Source organism: Trachemys scripta, chromosome 22 (genome assembly GCF_013100865.1).
Source record: "Trachemys scripta elegans isolate TJP31775 chromosome 22, CAS_Tse_1.0, whole genome shotgun sequence".
Taxonomy (NCBI): Eukaryota; Metazoa; Chordata; order Testudines; family Emydidae; genus Trachemys; species Trachemys scripta.
In genome coordinates, this window is record NC_048319.1 from 4,961,651 (window position 1) to 4,985,786 (window position 24,136).

At 45.7% G+C, this 24,136-nt stretch overlaps 1 protein-coding gene across 3 annotated transcripts in view; it reads left to right on the forward strand.

Moving 5' to 3' along the window:
• SBNO2 (strawberry notch homolog 2) overlaps positions 1–24,136 on the forward strand; it is a 119,725-nt gene that overhangs the window by 54,087 nt on the left and 41,502 nt on the right. Inside the window, exon 1 of one of the 3 annotated variants that reach the window (XM_034755086.1) lies at positions 18,766–19,048. The exons of the other annotated variants lie outside the window; for them this stretch is intronic. Within the exon in view, the coding sequence (XP_034610977.1) occupies positions 19,004–19,048 (45 nt within the window). The 5' untranslated portion in view covers positions 18,766–19,003. Of the gene's footprint in view, positions 1–18,765; positions 19,049–24,136 lie in introns of those variants that run through there. 3 annotated transcript variants of the gene reach the window in all.

Here is a 24,136-nt window from a genome sequence, read left to right on the forward strand (position 1 = left end):
TTAAACAGAGCCGAAGAGTCAGGGGAGGAGCAGAGCCTCCGGCCGCGGCGGTTCTGCTCCTCCCCGACTCTTCGGCTCTGTTTAAGAGCTGGGCTGCCCGAGCGCTACCGGCTTCGGGCAGCCCCCGAGCCTCCGGACCCTGCGCCGCCGGAACCCGGGAGGGGAAGTGCCCAGCCGGCGGCTGGGGTCCGGAGGCAAGGGGGCTGACTGAAGCCCATAGCCCTCGGGCAACTCGGCTCTTAAACAGAGCCGAAGAGTCAGGGGAGGAACAGAGCTGCCATTTTCCCGGACATGTTTGGCTTTTTGGCAATTCCCCCCGGACGGGGGTTTGACTGCCGAAAAGCCGGACATGTCCGGGGGAAAAGAGGACGTATGGTAACCCTAGCATGAAGGCCCCATGGCTTTGAAATTTGCCAATTTCTTTGATCTGTAATGCCCCAGATTTGTTGTTTTTCTAGACATGTTGTAAAGCTAAACTTTTTTTCTTGGTTAGGCGATGTCTTGTTCTGGGATTAGGGTTCAAATGCGGGATTTTCAGGTGAGATGGGGGTGTATGTTGATGGTATGGGGGCAGTCTGTGATTTTTCTTGCAGTCAGTTTTGTGATATTATGCATTTTAATTATTATCAAGAAACCCAGAGTATTTTGGTGGGTGCTTTTTATATTAGCTTACATTTACCTACATTGTGTTCTGTGCCATGCCTCTCAGACCTCTTATTTTTTATTTACTTCTCTAATTGATCTTGGCTTTTTGAAGAGCGAAGTCCCCTCTTGGAGTTGTCTTTGTAATTCATTCCCTTTCATTTTGGGTTTTGTGATGGTGTTTTTAAAACTTCATATTGCTGCATGCTTGTCAAGGGTATTTGTCTCAAGACTGTTACAGGGTTGATTCCAATTTTTGAATTTTTATAAGCTATTTATCATCTGTCCCTGAACACACACACCTGTTTTCCTTTGAATCCAGCCAATCCTCTTGCTCAAGTAATGCACTGTATAAGAGCAGGAAGTCAAGGGGTACTCATACATAAGATGACCTACTCGTTAATAAATGAGCCTATTTATCAGTCCTCCTTTCTCTTCTCTCTGATGGCTCTCACATGCTGCTCTGTAACTCTGTATGCAAGCATTACTGCATGGGACTTTCTGAAGATACCAATAGATGGCATAAGTCAGTGTTGTCACCCTTTGTATATAGAAGGTTGTATTGGGAGTAATGTTGAACAAGACCTTTTGTTCCAGGGCTTGGCTTTTTGGTATACAAACCCTTTGACAAATTATGAGTGCCTAAGAAAGCAGTGTTGTTTGGCTAGAATCGAACAGTGCAGGCTGACAGTATGCAATGCACCTTAATGCTGACTGATATTCCTGGTCTGGGCTCCTGGAAGTTTCTGCCAATGTGGCTCAATCTTTGGCTCTCTCCAGAGCAGACAGCCCGTTAGTGCTGTCTTGGGCCATTGGGAAGGGATAGCTCAGTGGTTTGAGCATTGGCCTGCTTAAACTCAGGGTTGTAAATTCAATCCTTGAGGGGGCCATTTAAGGATCTGGGGCAAAAATCTGTCTGGGGATTGGTCCTGCTTTGAGCAGGGGGTTGGACTAGATGACCTCCTGAGGTCCCTTCCAATCCCAACATTCTATGATTCTATGATAAGCCAGGGAGTTTCAAGGCTGTATTACTGTACAAATCAGTGTCCAGAAATGCCGAAATGTTGCCTCTTTTGGAGACACTGCACATGCTTTGCTCCCAGCACTCTGGGCTGTATTACTGTATAAGAAATTCTCAATAGTAATCTGAGTTTGTCTCCGTAAACGTTTGTAGACAGATCCCGTCCGCCCCTGGAGAGCCAATGGGTTTGATTCAGCCCTTGCTTTAACCACCCCAGGGTTATTTAGAGCAGGACCTGGAAGAGCTTTGCCGACTTCTCCCTTTGCAAACCTATTAAAGGAGGGGTTTGTATAATATTAACGCCATTTAACCTTGCACTGTATTCCTACCTCTTCCTGGGCAGCCGTGAAAAGGGCTGACTTTCTTGGGACTGGGGGCAGTTCACCTCTTGTGGAATCTGCCCACTTGAGCGCTAACATGGAAAACAATAAGACCTAGGGGTTTGCTCAGTTATTAGTCACAACCTCTTCCCAAGAGAAACTGCTATCAGGGGATTGTTCCATGGGAACAGTGTGGGTCTCTGTGAGCAGTAGCCCATTGATTGCCTGCAGGCATTGGGATTAACGCTGGTAGGTCATATCTCTTCCACACATTACTATAGTCATGTTTTTCCACTTTGCTGATTTCACACTGTCCCGAATGCCAAACTGTTAAATTTTAATAGTTTGTTCTCTCTGCCCGAAAACATGAAACTTGCACTTCAGACGGGAGGAGGGGAGGAATATTCTACCTGTGACTGATACATCTTTCCAAGTGACTACATAGGAAAGTACCTGGCTTTACCACATTCAGGTACCATGGTGATGGGCGTGGTGTTAAAATCTTGTTAGACCTTTCCCTGTAATAACCATGCCAGCAGATTAGTGACACTGAAGGGAGAACATGAGGAGCTCACTGCAGGCTTCTGTAAGTGAGTCTTTTGTTTTAAAATATACATTGGTTTGTCTGAGGGGGGGGGTGCGGACAGTGTGGGTATATGAGAGAAATTGTGTTCTCTTCATACATCTAGACAGGAGAGCCAAGTATGCCCCTGGATCCTAGATAACTTGACTCCTCAATACGTTCCCAAATACAACTTTGCTGCATAAAATCTACAGGGGACTTGGCAAAAAGAGACATAAATGTGTCCTTCCTTTGGCTGATTTGAAGTGAAGCTCCGTGGGCCTGCGCATACACTGCCTAGATCTAGTTTGATAGTAAGTTGGTGAGCTGCACCCTCAGGAATGTAATGAGAGCCATTCTGGGTAGATACAGGATTCTGACCTGACCTGGCCGCGGGCTGTGTTAAACCTCTAGGTGGTTTGTCTCTCTAAAGGGTTTCCCAGGAATGCACATGTTGTCAGAAATGGATTTGCAAGGTTTAAAGAGTAAATGACTAATGACACTGTAGAGGTATTCGTGCAGTAAATGCTCTCTCCATGCTGCTCTTGGAGATCAGCTGTGATGCTCAAGTTCGCAGCCTGCAGATTTGTCCATCTTGGGTTGTGGGGAGGAAGGTTATTCTTTCAACCTTGGCACTTGCCTCTACCCTTGTTCTGGTAGGTCCCAGGTCTGACCTTCAGGGCAAGTTGCAGAATCTATTTTGCCTGAAGGAGTAGGGATGGCCACATTTTTTTTTTTTCTTCTGGGATTTTTTTAATTACATCATGGATGTTGTTGGCTAATAGTGATTTTCATATATGTCCCAGCAATCTTTATGGCTGCCTTCTGTGCACTGAGAAAGATCATTTCACTTGCATGCTCGGAATAATCCTGTGTGAACTTGAAACTTAAATCCATTTCCTCACCAAAATGTTGTTGTGATCCTTTGACTGGCTGCAGGGTGACTCATCCTTGTTGCTCTGCTGGCATTCTGTATGCAAACAAATGCGCTTAAATAAGGTTAAGAAAATAGTTACATGAGGCCATTTTAGGGGTCTGATAACACCACTGGGGCTTGGGAAAGCTGGTGCTGAGGGGCATAGCGGAGTTTTGTGGCTATTCAGCCCCATGAGGCCAGGGCGGATGGGGTAAAATGGGGGGTAGTTATATCATTATCTAGTGATGGGAGGGTGGTGTTGGGTTCCAGAGAGAGAGCTGACCAGTCCTCTTCCTCTGGGGAATTATGCTGTGAGGCAAGGTTTCCATTGTGGGTGGGGGAGAGAATGGATCCTTGAGGCTCGCAAGTTTCCCTGGGGATTGGGCAATTACGTGCCAGTCTTACAACTTCATGTTTGATTATGAGGGAGTGAACATAGTAACAGGGTGCCGTTCTTTGGTGCATTTTCTCTGAGGATCTCAAAGAGCTATACAATGAATTTAGCCCAGGGGAGTGTTTTTGTCTGCATGATACAGATTGGGAAACAAGCTCCCCACAGAAGGGAAGGTCACACTGAGTCAGTGGCAATGATGGGAGTAGAGCTTGCCCAGCCCCTGTGCTGTAGCCTAACTGATAGGTCTCAAAATGTAATTGTAAACGGGGAATCGTTGTAGAGCAGCTGCGTTCCTAGCGGGGTCCCTCAGGGATCAGTTCTTGGCCCTGTGCTATGTAACGTTTTTATCAGTGACCTGGACGAGAACATAAAAATCATCACTGATAAAGTTTGCAGATGACACGAATTGGGGGAGTGGTGAATAATGACCGGTCATGGATACAGGGAGATCCAGATCACTTTTGGTAAGCTGGCACAAGCAGACAATATGCATTTCAATTTGGCCAAATGTAAAGCTATCCATCAGTGCTCCGTTCCCACTCGGCCCCTTCCCCCAAACTCCCACCCCTGTCCTGCCTCTTCCCATCCCCGCTCCACCCCAGGCCCTGCCCCATCCCCACTCCTCCCTCTCAGAGCCTCCTACACGCTGTGAAACAGCTGTTTGCAGTGGGCGGTAGGCGCTGGGAGGGATGGGGAGGAGCTGATCGGTGGGGGCGGCTTGGTGGGAGGGAGGGAGCTGGCTGCCAGTAGGTGCTAAGCACCCACTAATATTTTTCCGTGGGCACCTATGCAGCTGTCCATCTAGGAACAAAGAATGTGGACCACACATACAGGGTGGGGTATTCTATCCTGGGAAGCAGCGACTCCGAAAAAGATTTGGGGGCTGTGGTGGATAATGAGCTGACCATGAGCTCGCAGTCTGACACTGTGGCTAAAAAGGCTAATATGATCCTTGGATGTATAATCGGGGAATATAAAGTAGCTGTAGGGAGGTCACTATCTTTGTATTGCGCACTGGTGTGACCACTGCTGTAATACTGTGTCCAGGTCTGGTGGTGGTAATAACTGAGGAAGAATGTTGAAAAGTTGGAGAGTGTTGAGAAGAGAGCCACAGGAATGATGAAAGGATTGGAGAACAGGCCTTTATTGTGAAGATTCAGAGCTCAATCTATTTAGCTTAACAGAGAGAAGGCTAAGGGGTGACTTGATCACAATCTATAAATATCTGCATGGGGAGCAGAAATTTCATAAGAGGGCTCTTCAGTCTCGCAGGCAAAGGTCAAACACGACCCAATGGCTAGAAGCTGAAGCTAGACAAATTCAGACTGGAAATAAGGTGCAGATTTTTAACCATGAGGGTAGTTAACCATTGGAACAACTTACCAAAGGCTGTGACAAATTCTCCATTACTGGAAATATTTAAATCATGATTGGATGTTTTTCTGAAAGATCTGATCTGGTTCAAACAGAAATTAATTCAGGGAAGTTCTATGGCCTGTGCTCTGCAGGAGCTCAGATGACCACAATGGTCCCTTTTTACTTGAAACTCTGTGAATCACAAGACCATATTTCCTTGCTGCCTGGGGACATGCTTTCCAGTATGCAACCTCTTCTGTCCTCATTAAAGCCACCTCCATTTCAGGAGAAGTGGACGCAAGGACTAGCTTTTTCACCTCAAAACACACTCTCAGCCCCTTTAGCTTCATCGCTCACCCCTCCAGTCAAACATGAACACTGGATGTTGCCGCTCATGCTGCTACCTCATTTCCCAAATGCCATGAACTTGTGTTTGCCATTGAGATTAATGGTTGCTGAACCCAGGTCATCTTGTGCATGTCAGGGCAATTGGCCAGCCTCTCGCTAACTCTGTTTGCCAATATTTTCCCTTTTACTGTGGTGGAATAATTTAAATCTTGAATCTTGCATGTGGTGGAAACTTCATTTGTAAGAAACAACTTCATGTGAGGTTTGGAAGGCTTTAACTGTCAGTTGACAGAGCCTCGCTGCTGGAACACATTCCACCACGCAGTAACGTCCAACGCGGGGAGAAGGCTGCTTTTGGTTTGAATTATGTTGGTTAGAAAAGCTGAACTTGATATAGGCAGGTGTGTGTGTGTGTGTATGTGTGTGTGGGGGGGTTATAATGATCTGTGTTTGCATCGAGGTTAGAATTTGCAGAACTTAGACTTGTTTAAATGTGCCCTGAAATGAAAACAAGTCGTTGAGCCAACTAGACCAAACAAACTGTAAATGGCCTAGTGCATGCAGACGAGCAGCCACGTTATGCTTGTCCTGTGTGTGCTCCGATGGACGCCCAGCCTAGGATTTCTTCCCCATGCTGCTGATTGATGTGGCTTGTGTGACTCAGTGATTTCACTGAGGTCTTTATCCTTCATTCCGCTGTGCCCATGAAAAGTTGCCCCTCATCACCTCCAATGTCTTTTGCTGACTCTTCAAAGTGTCATTCCATGGACCATCAGGAAGGGTTAGGTGGACCATAGCTCAAGAACCACGGTCCTGAAAACTGCGCCCTGACCAAGTCCTGACCCTTGTGACCATGCAGAACTCTTTTGAAATCACTGGGGCTCTGGGTTCCACCTGCACAGAGCTTGGTTCAAGAATCAAGCCTTTGGTTTGTCCAGCATTTCCTCCTCTTTGCAGTTTACCTCCTTTCCTTGTCCCCTTGAAGGAAACTTGAGGCATGTCTACACTTGCCATTTAAAAGCGGAAGAAGTCCCTTTTCTGCGCAAAAACCCCTTAGAACCGATCCTGGGTAAGATGGCAGGACTTGTAATGCTGGTAAGCCTGTATTGGCGTGCATTGTACAGTAGAACCTCAGGAATGGAGGTTGTTTGTAACTCTGAAATGTTTGTAACTCTGAACAAAACATTATGGTGGTTCTTTCAAAAGTTTACAACTGAACATTTAATATAGCTTTAAAACTTTACTGTGCAGAAGAAAAGTGTGGCTTTTAACCATCTTAATTTAAATGAAACAAGCACAGAAACAAGTTCCTTACCTTGTCAAATCTTGTTTAAAAATTTCCCTTTATTTTTTCATAGTTTACGTTTAACACAGTACTGTACTGTATTTGCCTTTTCTTTTTTTCCCCCTTCCTGTCTCTGTTTCTGCCTGATTGAATACTTCCAATTCCAAATGAGGTGTGTGGTTGACCGGTCAGTTCATAACTTTGGTGTTTGTAATTCTGAGGTTCTGCTGTACTGAAAGATTGTGCTTCCATCAGTAGTTTTACTGCAGAATCATATTTATTATAATAGTGCTGTCCTGTGTATCTGTTGTAATGGCAGTTCATTCCCATTATAAACTGCTTATTTGGGGAGGTTGTAACTTATGCCTGGATTTATAACACTTGTATCAAAACATTTAATTCAGAATAAAATGTGTTATACAGCACTACATGTGTGCCCAAAACTGGTCTGCTCTTCTCCTTGGCCTATACTTAGCTTTTTTTAAAACCAAACCAAAAAATCTTTAGGCTAAAAGTTGGCATACACAGCATCATATGTGAAGCAGATTTTCATTGAGCTAAACTTTGGATTTGGGTTCCTTTGTCTACAGTATATGCATAGACACCCCTTCATGGCCTAGGGAGTGAGAGGGGGGTTGAAGGTGGATTGGGGAAATGCAGCCCACGGTGGAGTAGCTGAAAATGTGTTGGCTGTAGCTTGTGATAAGATTGGTTCTTTAGGATATGACCTCGCCCCTCCACCCCCAGGAGAGAACAATACTCCATCATAGCAGGAAAATAATTGTTAAACAATAATGCAATTCAACTGTAGCCCACATCTGTAATGTCGGGATATGGTCTCTGAAGAACTTGAGTCAAAGTGAAAGCGAACCAAGGCATTTTTAAGTGGTTAATCTTTGATAGCTTCTGGGTGTGTATAAAAGACATTTCAATTGATTTAAATTCCTGAGATAAATAAGAGAGAGACACTTTCATGGGCAAAATGGCATCCAGGATAAAAAGACCTTGGAGAATCATTGGTTTAAAGCACAGTGCTGAATGTGGATTTAAACGCACACACAGCTGTATTCCCCTGTTCACTGAGTCTCATGCAATACCTTCACAAAAATCAAAGGTTTGGAATCCCTGTGTTTAATTCTATCATCAATCTTTGGGAAGACAACAGCCATAAAGCCACTGAAACAAGGCACCATCCAGACAGTCCATTCAAGATTAGGGTTCCCAGGGCACAGAACTCGAAGGTTAGGCAATGCTCTAGATAAATCGTACAGTTATAGATTGCACATGGTAGAGATGTCACATGGAAGGTTTGTGGGTTCTCTTGGAGATGGGAGCCCTCACAGGGCACACCTGCTTCAAGAGATAAGTGCTTCTGCCCTAGAATTTGAAATCTGAGGGCATTCAGCACCAAAAAATGTAAAAATTCTGTGCCAAAAAAATTATGCGCACAATATTTTAAAATTCTGCAAATTTTATTTGTCAAATAAATGTGGAGGCTCCCGCATGGCATTGGGGAGCATAGGCCACTGGCTGCACAGAGGTGGGAGATCACTGTGCAGCTCCCCTGCAGAAGATCCAAGTGTGGAGGGGCTTAGTGTGGGGGATCCAGGTGTGGGTTGAGAGGGTTCTGTGTGGGGGCAATCTGGATGCGGGTGGCTCAGCGGGGGGTAGGGAGTCTGGGTGTGGGGGGGATAGAGTTTGGCAGGGGGGTCTGGGTGTGGGGTGCTCAGTGGGGAGTCCAGATGCTGGTGGAGTGGGTCTCAGTGGGGTGGGGATCCAGGTGCAGCTAGTTGGGGCTTGCTAGGGTGGGGATCCGGGTGCAGATGGCTCGTCGGGGTGGTGCAGGGGGAGTGGGGCTCGGCAGGGAGGGTTCTGAGGGGGGGGTCTGAGGCTTAGCGGAAGGATCTGGGTATAAGGGAGTCTGGATGCCTGGTGGTTGGGGGATGGGGGAGCAGCTCCCTGCACAGTGATCCCTGCAGCTGAAGAGTGATGGCGCAGGTAGCGGGGCTTCCCTTTGCTTCCCCATCAGAAAGTCATTTTTCTACAGGGAAGCAAATAAATCTGTAGGGGACATAAATTCTGCATACGCGCAGTGGCGTGGAATTCCCCCAGGAGTAAATGATTTAACTAGAATTACCAAGCGAGACATGGACTCAGCAGCTCTTTGGAAAGTTGTTTCCACAAGACATCTGTGTGTACAATGTGCAGTCCTGCTGGCTGGAGGGTGTGACAGTTGCTGCTGGGACCAAAATGCAGTTTGTCCTGTAATCACTGCAATAAACAAGTACTAAGAACAGGCCGATTCTGTGCTATTTTGCCTGCTCTTAACGCTTCTCGCTGTGATGTTCACAACAGCCTCCGTTACAACCTACAGCTCTTCCCAGAGCAGTTCTTCATTAATGTTAATTTCAAAGGAGACCAATGCCTCCCACCCCTTGCTCCCTATGAGCACGCACTAGCAAAGCCTGCAATGGAAGGAACAGGACAGCTGCTCAGATGGGAGACTGGACACGAGACACCAGAATTAGAGACCACAGATCCTTAAATTCCACTGATCAGCAGAGGCTGGAGAAGGACCGAACATCATCCTAGAACATATTCACAGGAAGCTTGTAAATTCTGACAGAGAAAGTAAAGATCTCCCAAAACGCAATTAATTATGTGGTCAACTCCCCTCCTCCCCCCAAGAAATTGTGGATGAGTGTGCTTGATCTAGGGATGGACTGCCTGTGAAATCCAACACCCACAACTAATTTGTTATGGGGTTGGGGGGAAGAACCAAACCCAAAAAATACAAGTACAAAGCCATATACTTAACCTGTACTTACCCTGTAAGATCAGCCTAAACCAAACAAATGGGTCATTTCCCCTTCTCACCTCCTGCTGAAAATGCTGTTTTAAGACTGTGACAATTCTCTCACATCTCCTGTCTTTCCCCCCTTGTCCTGTTTTCTTCCCCTGGGTTTGGGGAGGGCAACAGTGGATATGGACTATAAACTGTGCACCCATGTTTTCAATTTAATTTCAAGAGGCTGTAAAGTTCCTGATTTCTAATATCACAAAGTGTTTGAAGTTAGGTCTTCAGTGGTTTTTAGAGCTGCATATGTGAGCATGAAGGATCGCTGACAAAAGTCTAGGAAAAGCTCTTTCTGCGGGAGGTGGGATTAATGCTGGATACTGAGAACTGGCTGTTAATTCATAGCAATGATGCTGCTTTGTCCACCACAAGTTGATTCAGAGGATCTAAATATCATTAGGAAGCTATCAAAATGTTAGCTAGTGTGAAACTGAACTGCAGGGTGGATGTCAATATTCTTTGGGAAGTACAGCATAAATCCATGATCATATTTGCGTACAATAGATGGTGCATATTCATATTTGCTGTATGTCAAGCAGGAAATGCTACATAACTGCTATTACTGAATTGTGCTGTTGTTGGAGAAAAGAGGATATCAGCAGTTGATTGGCTGGGTTATGGAAGAAGGAGTTGGGGAAAGAATGAGCCAGTGTTTTATGAAGAGTAATTTGTAATAACGTTGTAAAGATGCAATTACAGCCTTTGCCTGATCTGATTCTTATACAGTTTGTGGTGTGTGTGGGACTCTTGACCACATGTTAATCATAAACAAGCCCTTTCTCTTTCCACCCCTTGCAGTTTCCTGTTGAAATCTCCATTTTGGTACAAAAGAAAAAGGTTAACCACTATCTCAAAAATATTAATTAAAGTGCATCTCTGCGTGTGCCAGGGCTGGGGCGATTTCAAAGAAATCAATGTAAGAGTTATTAAATTATATGGAAGACTTGCCTCTGGCTGAAATAAAGAGCTTCCTGGAATAAGAAACCACCTGGAATTTCCTATTGCTGTCCTGGAGTTATAGGTCCACAGGGGATACAGACATTAAAATCAATTTGAAGACACTTAACTGGGTCTGCTGCCTACAAGGCACTTTGCTAACATGTTGCTTTACCTGCCAATGGCTGTACTGTTGCATTTAGACCAGTTTTTGCATGGTTTAATCACAGTTAGAAAACACTTTAATTGCAGATAGCTCAAGTTTACTTAGGCCCTGGTTTGGTGATAAGAACAACTTCAATTGTTGTAACACCTCATGTTACCTGGTCACAGTGAATAGGAGGGAATTGTCCGTGTTTTCACAGAACAGCCAGGTCTCCTGCTTGTGCATCCATACCTGTCATGCCGCCTAATCTTATTTCTATCAGTGCATTCTGGGAAAATATGGGCAACTATCCCTTGGTGCTTCAGCATAGTCGTAGAGTGCCCAGAAGATACCTGGGATGATAGACTTTGGGATGCTCTACCAGACAGAAGGTTGTAACAAAGCAGGATCATTTAAGTTACCCAGGCATTGTTAAGGGGTCACAATCTCAGAGATAAATAAACCTGGCACCCTGGAAACAAGAAGACAACTATATGCCAGTTTAGGCTGCTAGAAAGGGTAACACAAGGTTCGTAGCCATGGCTACTAATTATGTAGTATGTGATGAGCCATATTTGAAGCCAGCCATGTCAGTATTTGGTTACAAGCGTGAATAAACACTACAGGATAGACACTAAGTGCCCTTTCAGTGTTTCAGGGCAAACTGCACCTGTATTCCCCCTCTGTGGTCCACCAAGGGCATCCATGTTCGGCTCCCAGCTGTCCTATCTCTTGGCTGGAGACCCTGGTCAGAAGGGAGTGAAACATGGGATTTTAAGGTTGCACAACTCCCTGCCATTCATTGTGATATCCCCAGGAAGCCAGACTGCCCAACAGGCCAGCGCCCGAGCCTGGCTTTCTCTCCGAGCACTATGACCAGTGTATAAGTTACCACATGGACCTTCTAAGCAAGCACATTCGTTCTCAAGGGAAGCATTAGAGAGAAGACATTAAATCCATGAAAGAACCTACGTGCACGCTAAAAAGTTTACCAGAGGTCACCTTCAACTCCAGTCTAGGGCTCTGGTAGGTTTTAGTCCTTCAAAACCTATAACTGTGTTTTCCCCATGGTTAGAAATTCATTTGTCTTAGATCCAGCACCAGAATCCAAAGGCTGGGCAGATCAGACATTTGTTCATATAGCTTGTGCCTTTGATTTTGGCCTTCTGTAACAGGTAATCGGCAAACAAAGACCTCAGGGTGTAGCTTCAAATTTTGCATAACTGGGGTTGGGTAATTTGCATTTACCTCTCCCTAGGGATTTCCCCTGGAAATCCACTTAACGCTTATTGGACTTTGGGGATATATTTGTGTGTCCCATTTTTAATATAGTCTTTTGAACGCCCAGATCTTGTATCTGTCACCTCTTCCCCCCCCCCCCCTCCCGAAGAGAGGTGACATACAATCCCAGCCCATGGTAATACATTAACTTAATACAATAAGGTATTTCTAGAATATTGCAGGAAATGTCCCTATTTGTCACAGGCTCAGTTCAGCTAAGCATGTAAGCAGGTGCTTAAATCCATCCTTGTTCAATGCTTTGCTGAATCCAACGAAAGAGGTTCAGGACATTAAGGGCCTAATCCTGCATCTGTTGAAATCAAAATTTGCCTTTGACTTCAGTGGAAGTGGATCAGGCCCAGTAAGAGTTTTGGAGATGTGTTTTTACCTAAAAAGTAACTAATGCACCAAATTGTCCTCCTTCAGCCAGCTGCAGCTGGGCATGTGCCCAGAAAGGAGCTACCGGTACTCAGAGGAAAAGAATATTGGATCAAACTTCAGCTAATTGTGTAGATGCTCATGGCTGAGCCTCCTTCATTCCAAACTGTTGTTATTGTTTTGGAGTTTTTAAATCTGATTAGTTAAACTGTGGTTTAAGCACAACATTCCACAGAAGGTGAGGCAGAGACGCCACAAATAGAAGGGATCGAAAATCAGGAAGTTTTCCAGTAAAATCCTTTCACGGAGCCCTCACAGAAATTCTCAGTAAACTCATTTTTTCATAGAACATCAGGGTTAGAAGGGACCTCAAGAGGTCATCTAGTCCAACCCCCTGCTCAAAGCAGGACCAATCCCCAACTAAATCATCCCAGCCAGGGCTTTGTCAAGCCGGGCCTTAAAAACCTCCAAGGAAGGAGACTCCACCACCTCCCTAGGTAACGCATTCCAGTGCTTCACCACCCTCCTAGTGACATAGTGTTTCCTAATATCCAACCTGGACCTCCCCCACTGCAACTTGAGACCATTGCTCCTTGTTCTGTCATCTGCCACCACTGAGAACAGCCGAGCTCCATCCTCTTTGGAACCCCCCTTCAGGTAGTTGAAGGCTGCTATCAAATCCCCCCTCATTCTTCTCTTCTGGACAATCCCAGTTCCCTCAGCCTCTCCTTTTAAGTTTCTCTCCCTCCCCTGCCCTTTGATACAGCTCACAAAATCAGGAAAACCTAGTGTGAAACAGTTAGTGCTTTTATGATGCCAGTAATATAATTTAATAGGGAGATTGGGAAATATTTTTAAATAGCTGCTTTAATTCGAAGCAGAATTGGCCTGAGTCAGTCTGTTCATCTGAGTCTCCCTGCCTCCAGTTATGCTTTCTTGACCACAGCTACAAATTTGTAGCATGCCAAACAAACTTCTTTCTTGTTCCATTGGGCTAGATGGGATATTCTGAGTTGTAGATGGCTATCCAGGAGAGAAGTCTCTCAGATAGCCTTAAATCCTCCAAATTGAACCCAAATCATATGTACACTGGTAGTCCCCACTCACAGCCGACACATCAATAAAACGCTCACAAGTAGCAGCATTTCAGTCCTTTTTCTTCAGACTGGGTTAGCTGTTCCCCAAATCAAAAGAAGCCATGCCTCAGTACAGGGCTGGCTGTTATGCCACGTTTTTGTTTTCATTGTAAATTGTTTCCCAATTTGTTGTTGTTTTTAATATATATGTTTTAAAAGTAAGACGAGTGGTTGAGTCTTGCGGAAATCTTTGCCGAACTCCTTGTCACAGTTTTGGGGTAACGCCAAATGTATTTCTCCTCTATGGTCCCTCAAGGGCAGCCATTTAAAGGTTCCCGGCGCCCACCTCTCTCGGGCAAATACCCGTGTCTTACTCCCTCCCGCTGTACAGCTCCCTGGATTACAGTGCGATATCCCCAGCAAGGCCGGTGCCTTCACTTTGCTTTCCCTCTGAAGGCTATGACCTGGGTATTGCCCACAATTGTAAGTTACCACACAGCTCTTTCTGAGCAAGCACATTCATTCTTAAGGTAAAAGCATGACAGAAGAATGTATAGACACAATAAAAGTTCCTACACGCATGCTAAAAGCTTACCAGAGGTCATCCATCAGTCAAGTCCTCCCAATCCTTCCACAAGGGTTGGGGGCTCATCCTCAGACAGAAAGTTCATGCTGGTTGCTGAATCAGAAAGAAGGCCCTGAGTCATTTTAAAATCGGGCTATTTATCCCGAAGTCCTTTCTTTGCCTGTTGGTCTCTGGAGAATAGAGTTTGAACTAGTATATTCAAGCCTCCCCTGGAGGTGGTACCTCTCTGTGGGGGTTACAAGCTGGCTTGATTTGCCTTAATCGCCACCCACTATTTTTAGTTCCTGGAGGAGCACTGGTAGCCCTCCCCCTGGAGAAGAACACAGTCATACATAAACCATTCATTTGAAACAATGGACCTCAAAGATACTTAAACTTAATTCTGTAAGGTCTCCCAAAGATATGCAGGAAATGGCCATATCTGTCACACACCTCTCTTCCTCTCCCCCTCCTTTAGCTTTCAGAATTAGACCAGGGGATTGTGCATGCATTTTTACTATTCAAGGCAGCAGTGACTTTTTGACGTTCAAGACTGCCAAAAATTAAAGCAATTTCTCGCACCAAGCTTGGGTAAAGTGAGTGAGTGTTAGTGAAACAGGAAAAGTTAGGGCTGGTATGTACAGTCCATGCTATCCCATCATTCAGACCACTGGAAAAACAACGTTGTGAAGAAAAACAGAGCTACTTGAACTTTCAGCCATCTTTCCCCCCTTAACTAGTATTTGGTCATTTTTCAAGGCAAATAAGGACCTGCTTTCTTCCGGTCACCGGTCACGTAATACTGCCTCTGTTGTGGGGATTATGGGCCAGATTTGCAAAGGTATTTAGGCATCTAAGGATGCAGTTAAGGCCCCTAACTTGTTTAGGCGATTTTGAAAATCCAGCTAGGTGCTTATCTGCATCTTTAGGCACCTAAATACTTTTGAAAATCCGGCCCTCTCTCTTGTCTGTGCAGGAGACAGACTAGCTACCTCGTCTTCCCATTTACAGTTTCTCAGCTGTTGTTTGATTTTTGTCATATTAAACTTGTTTACTAAAAATCCGGCAGATCACAGCAAATGGCAGCAAATTTTGTACATGCCACTAGTGTTCTGGGCTGTAGCCCGTTGGTCAACAGACTGATGAGGGTAATGTTGATGATGGAATGGAAATAGATCAAATACACTTCTATCCCCAATATAACGCAACCCGATATAATACGAATTTGGATATAATGCAGTAAAGCAGCGCTCCAGGGGGGGCGGGGCTGTGCACTCCGGTGGATCAAAGCAAGTTCGATATAATGCGGTTTCACCTATAACGCAGTAAGATTTTTTTGGCTCCCAAGGACAGCGTTATATTGGGATAGAGGTGTAAACGAAAGTGTTTTAATGACGGAGGAACAATATTTCATTGAGCTGAAAGTGTGTGCAGTTAACATGGTTTTACATTCTGTTTTTCAGTGGAAGTTAGGGAGTGAAGTGAATATTGGTAGCAACACTAGGATACCACATTTCCTCAGAACAGTTCATCAGCATGTGTCTTCATTAGTCAGTGATGTGCAAGTGGATGAGGTGTTGCATATCTTCACCTTTAGGATAGGTAAAAGGCCCAGGTTTTTATTCCCCAATGGGTTACGTTATCCCTGGGGGATTATATTATTGAAATATTATTCAATCAAATTAGCAATCTTGATAACTTGTGAAAAATATTTGTAAATAGTTTCACTTCATCTTGATGCTAAACTTTTGTGGCTTTCATTTTGTCTCATTTGTCCACTGAGAGTTAAAAAACAGGAAATAGCCCACCTTATTTTCAAGAGTTGTGTAAGTAGCAAGACCTTGGTGGTCTGTAGTTTCACATATTAGACAGGAGGTAGTGGTTTAATCTAGTGCACAAAGCAATTCAGTTACCGGCAGCAAGTCTCAGTGATTAAGACTTGCTTTTAAATTTATTTGATCTCTCTCTATTCCAGCATATAGTCACTAAAGCACCTTTTCCGAGCTCTAGGACCTCTACTAGGTGATTAAAAAATACAGTTGACTGACATAAGCAGCAGGGGCATACTTAACTGCCTTTTTCTACCCAAACCCAGCTGCGTACAAAAACCAAATTCTTCAGCTTCCCCTCAACCCACAGAACCTGTCACCCCCTCAACCCACTCTATTCCTATCCAGTTCCCACTCTTTTTGTTTGTTTGTGAAAGAGTGAAATCCATGCAAATTCATCCTCCTTTATGCTGAGAAACCTTACAGAGGACTTGAGATGGCATCTTTCTTCCTCATCACAAAAGTGGCTGCTGCTTAAGCAACCCCTCCTCTTCTTTTCCTTGTCACCTGCTCTTCTGTATGAGACTACAGCCAGAGATCTGGTGCCACAGAGCACCAAAGGAAAGACATTTTCCTTTCCTACCTAGTTAATGGGGAAGAGTATTCCAGGACAGGCATTTTGTACAATAGGGCTCGAATCTCTATTCTAGATTCAATTCTAATACACCTGCCAGCGTGACACTGAAGCACCATATAAGTGTCACAATTATATACCCAAACAACAAACCTAGCTCTCCTTCCTATTTTAAGGTGCCTTCTCAAGTGGAGGTCCTATAAGTGATTTTCCAGGTTTGGAATGTTGCACATGTCTGTTATTGGGCATACTCCTGAAGAAATGTATCTTGACCTGAAACTCAGGCCTGGTCCCCACTAACCCCCCACTTCGGACTAAGGTACGCAAATTCAGCTACGTTAATAACGTAGCTGAATTCGAAGTACCTTAGTCCGAACTTACCGCGGGTCCAGACGCGGCGCGGAGGCTCCCCCGTCGATGCCGCGTACTCCTCTCGCCGAGCTGGAGTACTGGCGTCGACAGCGAGCACTTCCGGTATCGATCTGGGATCGATTTATCACATCTAAACCAGACGCGATAAACCGATCCCAGAACATCGATTGCCTGCCGCCGGACCTGCCGGTAAGTGTAGACGTACCCTCAGGTTTCACAAGATTGTGTCTCATTGGGATCTCCAGTGGCAGGATGTTCTGTAGCAGAGGATCCTCCACAGAAAAGAATCTGTTCCATATAGCATGTGTCCTCCTGATTCTCAAAATCATTAGAGGATAGAGGAGACCAGTCTATTGTATGCATCTCAGGTCTCAGACACACTTCCCCTCTTCCACAGGTCCCCTGGATAGTTTGCCTTTTCTGCCAATCTCTTGACCCAGGATCCCCTCATTCCAAACACAGACGCTCACTCTCTGGCTGTTTGCTTTCGTGAGAAGTGCCATTTCAATAAGTTGGCCTTTTCCAGAAGTTTCTTGCATGTGGCTAAAAGCCCATTTACTCCTGATGTTTCCCGCTGAGCCAGGAAACTTTTGTCAGGTGTTTCTCTTCCACCTTTGCCATACAGTCTCCGAACCTCCAAATCCAGCACAGGAAAACCATAAGTGCGATTTCAGTCTGATGCGGTTTTGAAAAGTGTCCTGCTGGTGAGGGGAAGGATGAGGGGATTTCCATCCAGAATACCAATCATTGGTTTCCGTGCTCATCAGGCTGAGAGACATGCTATATAACAGCTTGTTCAGCCAGGTAACTAAAACTCCCTTACCGGCACAGCTGGTTAAGAGTATTTAGTAGAGAGCTGCATATCTAGTGAACGCACTATCGCTGCTGGATCTGTGCCTCTGGCTTTTCACCCACATGGAATTCGGTTCCCACACAGTGAGCCAGAACAATAAAGCGGATGTGGGCAAGGTGAAGTTAATCAGGTGTGGATCTCAATTTGGAGGAAATGAAGTGTTTCACTCCCACTTTGCAAGGCATTGAAGGAGCTGTAATACTGTCCCTTGCTCCAGACTTTGATCTGTCAGAGTGCTGTTATTAATCTCTCTGGGGAGAAGCGCACAGATGCATCCCGTTCTGTTCCCCAAAACCGAACAGATACGTTCAAACGACAGGTTCCTCGTACCATAAAACTTTGCAAGTAACATTTTACTTCTCCTTTTGGCATCTACCTTTTTTTTAGGGCAGTCTCTTGTTAAAGTTGTTGTAGTGAAATCCTGTTTAGATGCCTCCTTCTAGTCCCCTTTCCTTCTCTACTTTCTCCACCCCGCAGCAGAAACAGGTCATCCCTAGTAGTAATATCTTTACTTAACCAGCAAAGCTGCAGAAAGCTCAAAATGAAGTATTTGAAAAGGGAAGGGGGTATGTGTATGTGTGTAAAATCATAACCATTCAGAGCACACCATTAACTAAGGAATCCCTACCGTATTTTTGTTGAGGGACAGGCGGGCGAGTAAGGAAGGGAATTCAGCTCTGGGCAGGTTCATCTGAACCCCTAAATCTCTGAGAAAAGGGAAAACAAACAAAAAGGCAGATGTTTTTCTTTTGTCCAAGCTAGCATTTTTTCTCAGACTGGGCTTGAAAGGGGGGGGGGGGGGAAAGAGATGAGCTATGCGCTGGCTTATTAAACAGATAAGTACTCGACATAGACTTTGCTTCTGTCCCAAGTCAAACGGAGCCCATCGAGGAGCTCAGCTTTGTTTACAGTGTATCTGTGGTTGAATTACACCACATACAGTAATTCTCATCGCACTGCCAGTAATTTCACTGACTTACCAAGCAGGCATCATTTCCTGAAAGTCAGCTCCCGTACTTAGAGGAAGTAAGAGCACTCTGCTTCATGACTAAACACTGTATGCAAATTTCTACAGGCTTAGGACAGCCGCACTGTATGGACTGGCTTTTTTTCCACCATTTTCACTCCTTACTTTGGCGTGTGACATTTCTTTAAACCTTCATGAGATCTTTCTCTGGCTGCTGCCGCTGCTGCTGTCATGAACGAGGATCTTTCTCCGTTATGTACTGAAAAAGCACGGCTCATTGTTTTGCCCCAGTTCTCTTCTGGCAACGAGTTGAATGCAGTTTTAAAATGTCCCAAATGCAATTTTGGCTAAAGTTTTCATCTCTCTACAAGGTAACATTTACCTCTTTTCACTTGATAGTTTGCATTGTGTTTGCAGGATAGGCATCTTTTAGCTGCTATTGTGAATGTTTGTGCCTGTTTATACATAGATAGTAGAATTTCAGAGCCACAGTTCTTGATGTAAGGGGGTAAGAAAAGGATTAGTATTTTTAAGATGCACTCTGTATTATGCTAAAATATTCAAAACACACGGATCACTCCTAACCGGTCAGAATTCTGGAACTAACTGAGAAACTTTGAGGAAGGGAAGCAGTATGGAAGATTAATCTATTTTTTTTTAACCCTAAAGGCTTTCAAGAGTTTTATTCCGAATTCAGAACATTTATAAAGAAGGGCAGAGAAGCACTTACCAATCAAACCAGGACTGCGAGTTTATAGCATTATGGTTGGAAGGACTTTGATTTTCATGGCTAGAAAACTTCCTCTTAACTGCACAGGCAAGTTGCAGCTCAGTAAGTTAGAAGGAGAAATTAAAAAGTAATCTGAAATCCAGTGTGCGTACTTTGTTCTTTAGAAACAGAATTCTAGCTGACTGGCTTTTTAGCTTTTGTGTTGTGCTGTTTTTTTTTTTTTATTATTATTATTTTAAAAGACCAAATGGAACAGGTGTTGTGCTGTCTTAGTATAGAGGAACTGACTACTGTTGTGCAAAAGAAGTATGTTTCCTCTGTTTATGGGGAGAGATTGCCAATAAATAAACCTTTCATACCAATGGGTTTGTGGTCATAAAATATTTTTAGGTGCACACACTTTCTATAGTTAGATTTCACCTGTTCTTTCATTTATTTTAATGAACATTTGCTTTGAGGAAGTAGAAACCGGAGCTCTAGTGGCGAGGAGAAAGAGGTGTAACTACATTTCTTTTACACTTATTCCCTCTGATCACTTTCTCAAGAGTGAATCAATTCTTGCTTTCGATAACTTATCCATTTTGGGAAAGTGTCAGAAACTAGCCAGAATGCGGTACATCATTAATACCTTCCACAGCTGAACTGGGAATCTGAAATAATCAGAAGGCAGTCAGGTAACTAGCCTGTTACTAAACCACCTTTGAACTGAGGTGCTCAAAGCACTTTGTGAACATTAATAAAACAGTGAATTGTACCTATTTGAGCTTTGTTGTAAATATAGAACATGTTGGAGAGTTTATATGGCCAGCATCTTCCTAGCTATATTTCCCCATTGACTTACTGTTCACCCCTTGTGAAACTCTATTAAATGGTTAACGTGCTATACAGGGGGGTTGCCCTTTGACTGCACTCCTATAAACTCCCACTACTTATGTAACTTGCAGAACTGTTAGTTCTGAACTTCTTCACCAGAAAAGCTTTTGTTTCCGTGTCCGTCGTCCTATCATTGCTATAGGAAAAACTGGGGAAAATCTGTGCCAGGAGGCAGTGGATTCAGAAATTAAATTCAGAAACAGACATTCTCTGCGCTTGCCCAGAATGAGCTGATGAGCTTGTAATGCCACAATGTAAAGATCAGGGACACGCAGTCCTGCCTATCTCCCTTATAACGTCCTGCCGAAAAGCCCACTCGTAACTGGCTCATCCAGAATTTGCAGTCCAGACTCTGGAAGTGGATTAAACTAATCCAGAAAAGGACACTCTTATTCCAGAATAGAACTGTCCACACGGAGAGTTATTCTGGAATAGCTGTGGTGCTTTTAAATTCACAGCCTATCTTATTCCAGCCCAATTTGCCTGCATTAGATAAATCCTAAGAATTCCATCTGCTTCAGTTTCTCTTTCTGTAAAATGGAAAAAAGTATCACTAAAAAGTGTCTACTCTGATGAGAGGTGCTACCTTGGATGGGCAAACTTTTTGGCCCGAGGGCCACATTGGTGTTTTGCAATTGCGAAACTGGATGGAGGGTCGAGTAGGGAAGGCTGTGCCTCTCCAAACAGCCTGGCCCCTGCCCCCTATCCGCCCCCTCCCACTTCCCACCCCCTGCTCCTTGTCCCCTAACTGCCCCCTCCCGGGACCCCCCCACCTCTAACTGCCCCCTGGGATCCCACCCCCTATCCAACCCCCCTGCTCCCAGTCCCCTGACTGCCCTGACCCCATCCACACCCCCGCCCCCTGACAGGCCCCCTGGGACCCCACACCTATCCAAACCCCCCTGTCCTCTGACCGCCCCCCCAGAACCTCTGCCCCATTCAACCGCTCCCTGTCCCCTGACTGCCCGCCGGGACCACCCACCCCTTATACAACCCCCCAGCCCATTTACCATGCAGAGCAGCATGTCTGGCTGCTACGCCGGCCGGAGCCAGACACGCTGCCACTCTGCTTGGCAGGAGCGCGCAGCTCTTCCGCCCAGAGTGCTGCCCACACGGCGGCGTGGCTCTGTGATGGAGGGGAGAGAGCAGAGGAGGGGTCAGGGGCCAGCCTCCCTGGCCAGGAGCTCAGGGGCCAGGCAGGACGGTCCCGCGGGCCGGACGTGGCCCATGGGCCGTAGTTGGCCCACCTCTATGCTAACTACTACTAGTCAGCCTGGAGCAGAACAAAATAAGCACCCTTTCAAGTCCTGAAGGATTAAGTGGGTCCTTGTCCAGGCCACTGTAGGGTGTTAGGCCATTTCACCAACAAAAGGACTTACAGTGCTCAGCCACTACCCATGTCCAGAGGGGCAAAAGGCAGCACAGCACACAACACTCTTTCCAAATCAGGGATCTTGTGTGTCAGAAGCTTGGAACCTACTCCTCTTTTCAGTCCTTGCTGCACCTCTGTTGCTGTGACTTCCCTACCCTCCACTGTTAACTTAACCATCTGTGTCCTGGTCCCCTCCCGACCCACCGCCCAGTCTTTTTTCCAGCTTTTCCCAGCTGCTTCTCCAGGATTTAACACCTTTCTACTAAAGCGCTCCCTGGAGCCAGCATAGATTAAACTCCTTCTCATTGCCAGGTGATAACGCCCTTTTATGGGGGGTGCTAGATGTATCCCAGTTAGAACAGTCACATAGCAGAAGGGGATGCTTCACGGGATTTAAACTCTGACCCTCCTTCTCTGCTTTTCACAAGCTGTTGGCTGTGGGCAAGTCTACACTGGCACTTCCATTGTTAAAATTTGTAAAGCTCAGGGATGTGAACGACGAAAAGCACCGGTGGACAGTGCTTCATCGGCGGGAGCCGCGCTCCCGGGGATGAAACTACCGCTCCTCGTTGGAGGTGGTTTTTATTTTGTCACCGGGAGAGAGCTCGCCTGGCGATAAAGAGCGGCTACAGAGTGCACCTTACAATGGTGGGGCTGCAGCAGCACAGTCGTGCCGTTGTAAGGTGCGTTTAATTAACTAGAGTCCTTTCCTTTGCTTTCTGTCCCTGGAAACTAGAATAGTTCCCGGAGCTCCGCATGAGACGATGGCATAACCTGCCAAGGCAGGTTGTGGAATTGCTGATACTGAAGGTGCACAAAGCAAGTGTGTGGGTCTATTTTTCATTTAAACAAACTGGCGTATTCCATCTGCCTGAATTACATTGTGAGCCCCAGGGGGCAGAAATCTAGCATGAGCCCAAGAGGTCATTTTCAACACTAATATTTCGGACATTGGAGTTAATTTCCTATTCCCCATCTCAGCCCAAAGTGACCAGCAAAGAGTTGGATGGGTTAGTCACCAGAGGCTGGGCAAAGGGGGTTCGCGTCAGGAAGACCCAATGAGCTCACTCATGTCTGGGTGCTGGTCCTGCTGCGGGGTAAGCGTTCAGCAGATCGCATGGTGAGCGCCCACCTGTCACTCTGCTCCCTCAGGGCTCACCAGCAATGGCTGCGCTATCTGCCTTCATAGCTGCAGCTCTCCTGTGCCCTTGCTGTCCCTTCCTTCTCTCTTTTTTTTCTGCTCCACTTCTGCCACATGTGTTTGCGAACGTGTGCTCCTGAGTTGATCCCCTTCCGGAGGGAAAACAAATTAATAAAACTCACCTAGCTGGGATGTCTCCTTGGCCCTGGCTGTCGCTGGCATGTGACCGTGGCGTTTGCTGTCGTGTCCTGCTTGCTCAGGCGAGTTCCTGGTGTGATTCCTATGAGTAGGGCTTTTGCTTTGAAGATTGAGGACATGTCCTAGAATTCCTTGGCATTTATCAGTTTTCCTTATATAAAATAAAGTCCTCTGCTATCACTGCTTGCTTATCCCCTCGCTGTGACTAGGACAGTCGTATTCAGGATGGATATTCACTAGTCAATAAGGGCTGGCCCCAAAGGACACTTTTACTCTTGTAAATTGTACTTTACTGTGTATTCCTTTTCTTCTTGCGATTCATTTTGATCATCTAACATACTAAGCCTCATCATGTGGCATTTAAAACTAGACAGTTAGATTAGCCCTTGGAGAGTGTTGTTTAGGGACAGGGAACAGTCCTGCACTGGCTGGAACAAGGGAAGGGGGCAGACTCTGTCTCCATTGCTAACTTCTCTGCTAAGTTATTCTTGGTCAGTAGGTTGCTACGGGGCAGGAGCCACAAGAAGTGCTGTGTTCCTGTTCAGTATGGGCCTGATCCAAAGGGAATGAGTGCACCTCTGAAGTGTTTACCCTGTGCTCAGCACTATCTCAGACACAAATAAAAATACTCCCTGCCCCCAGAGCTACAGTGTGAGAGGATCAGGGAAGAGGGACAGTGCTGGGAAGTCTAGAAGAAGAGGAGTTTTATTATCATTTAGCTTGGCTCTTGGGAGTGTTGTGGAAGAAGTGAGTTTTCCTGGGGCCCTGGAATGCAGGCAGTAGTGGCTTGGGAGCTGGCACAAGGGGGTTGATGCAGCGTGCAGGGTGCTGCACGAGACCTGTAAATTTCACTGATGTTTTTGTTACCTATGTTAACCTAATATTTATGCTCAAACAGGGGCGGCTCCAGGCACCAGCGCAGCAAGCGCATGCCTGGGGCGGCAAGCCATGGGGGGCGGCCTGCCGGTCGCTGTGAGGGTGGCAGGCAGGCGGCTTTCAGCGGCATGTCTGCGGAAGGTCCTCCGGTCCCGCGGCTTCGGCGGCAATTCGGCAGCGGGGACGCCAAAGGCACGGCACTGGCGGACCTCCCACAGGCATGCCACCGAATCCACGTGACAGCACACCGCCGAAAGCCTCCTGCCTGC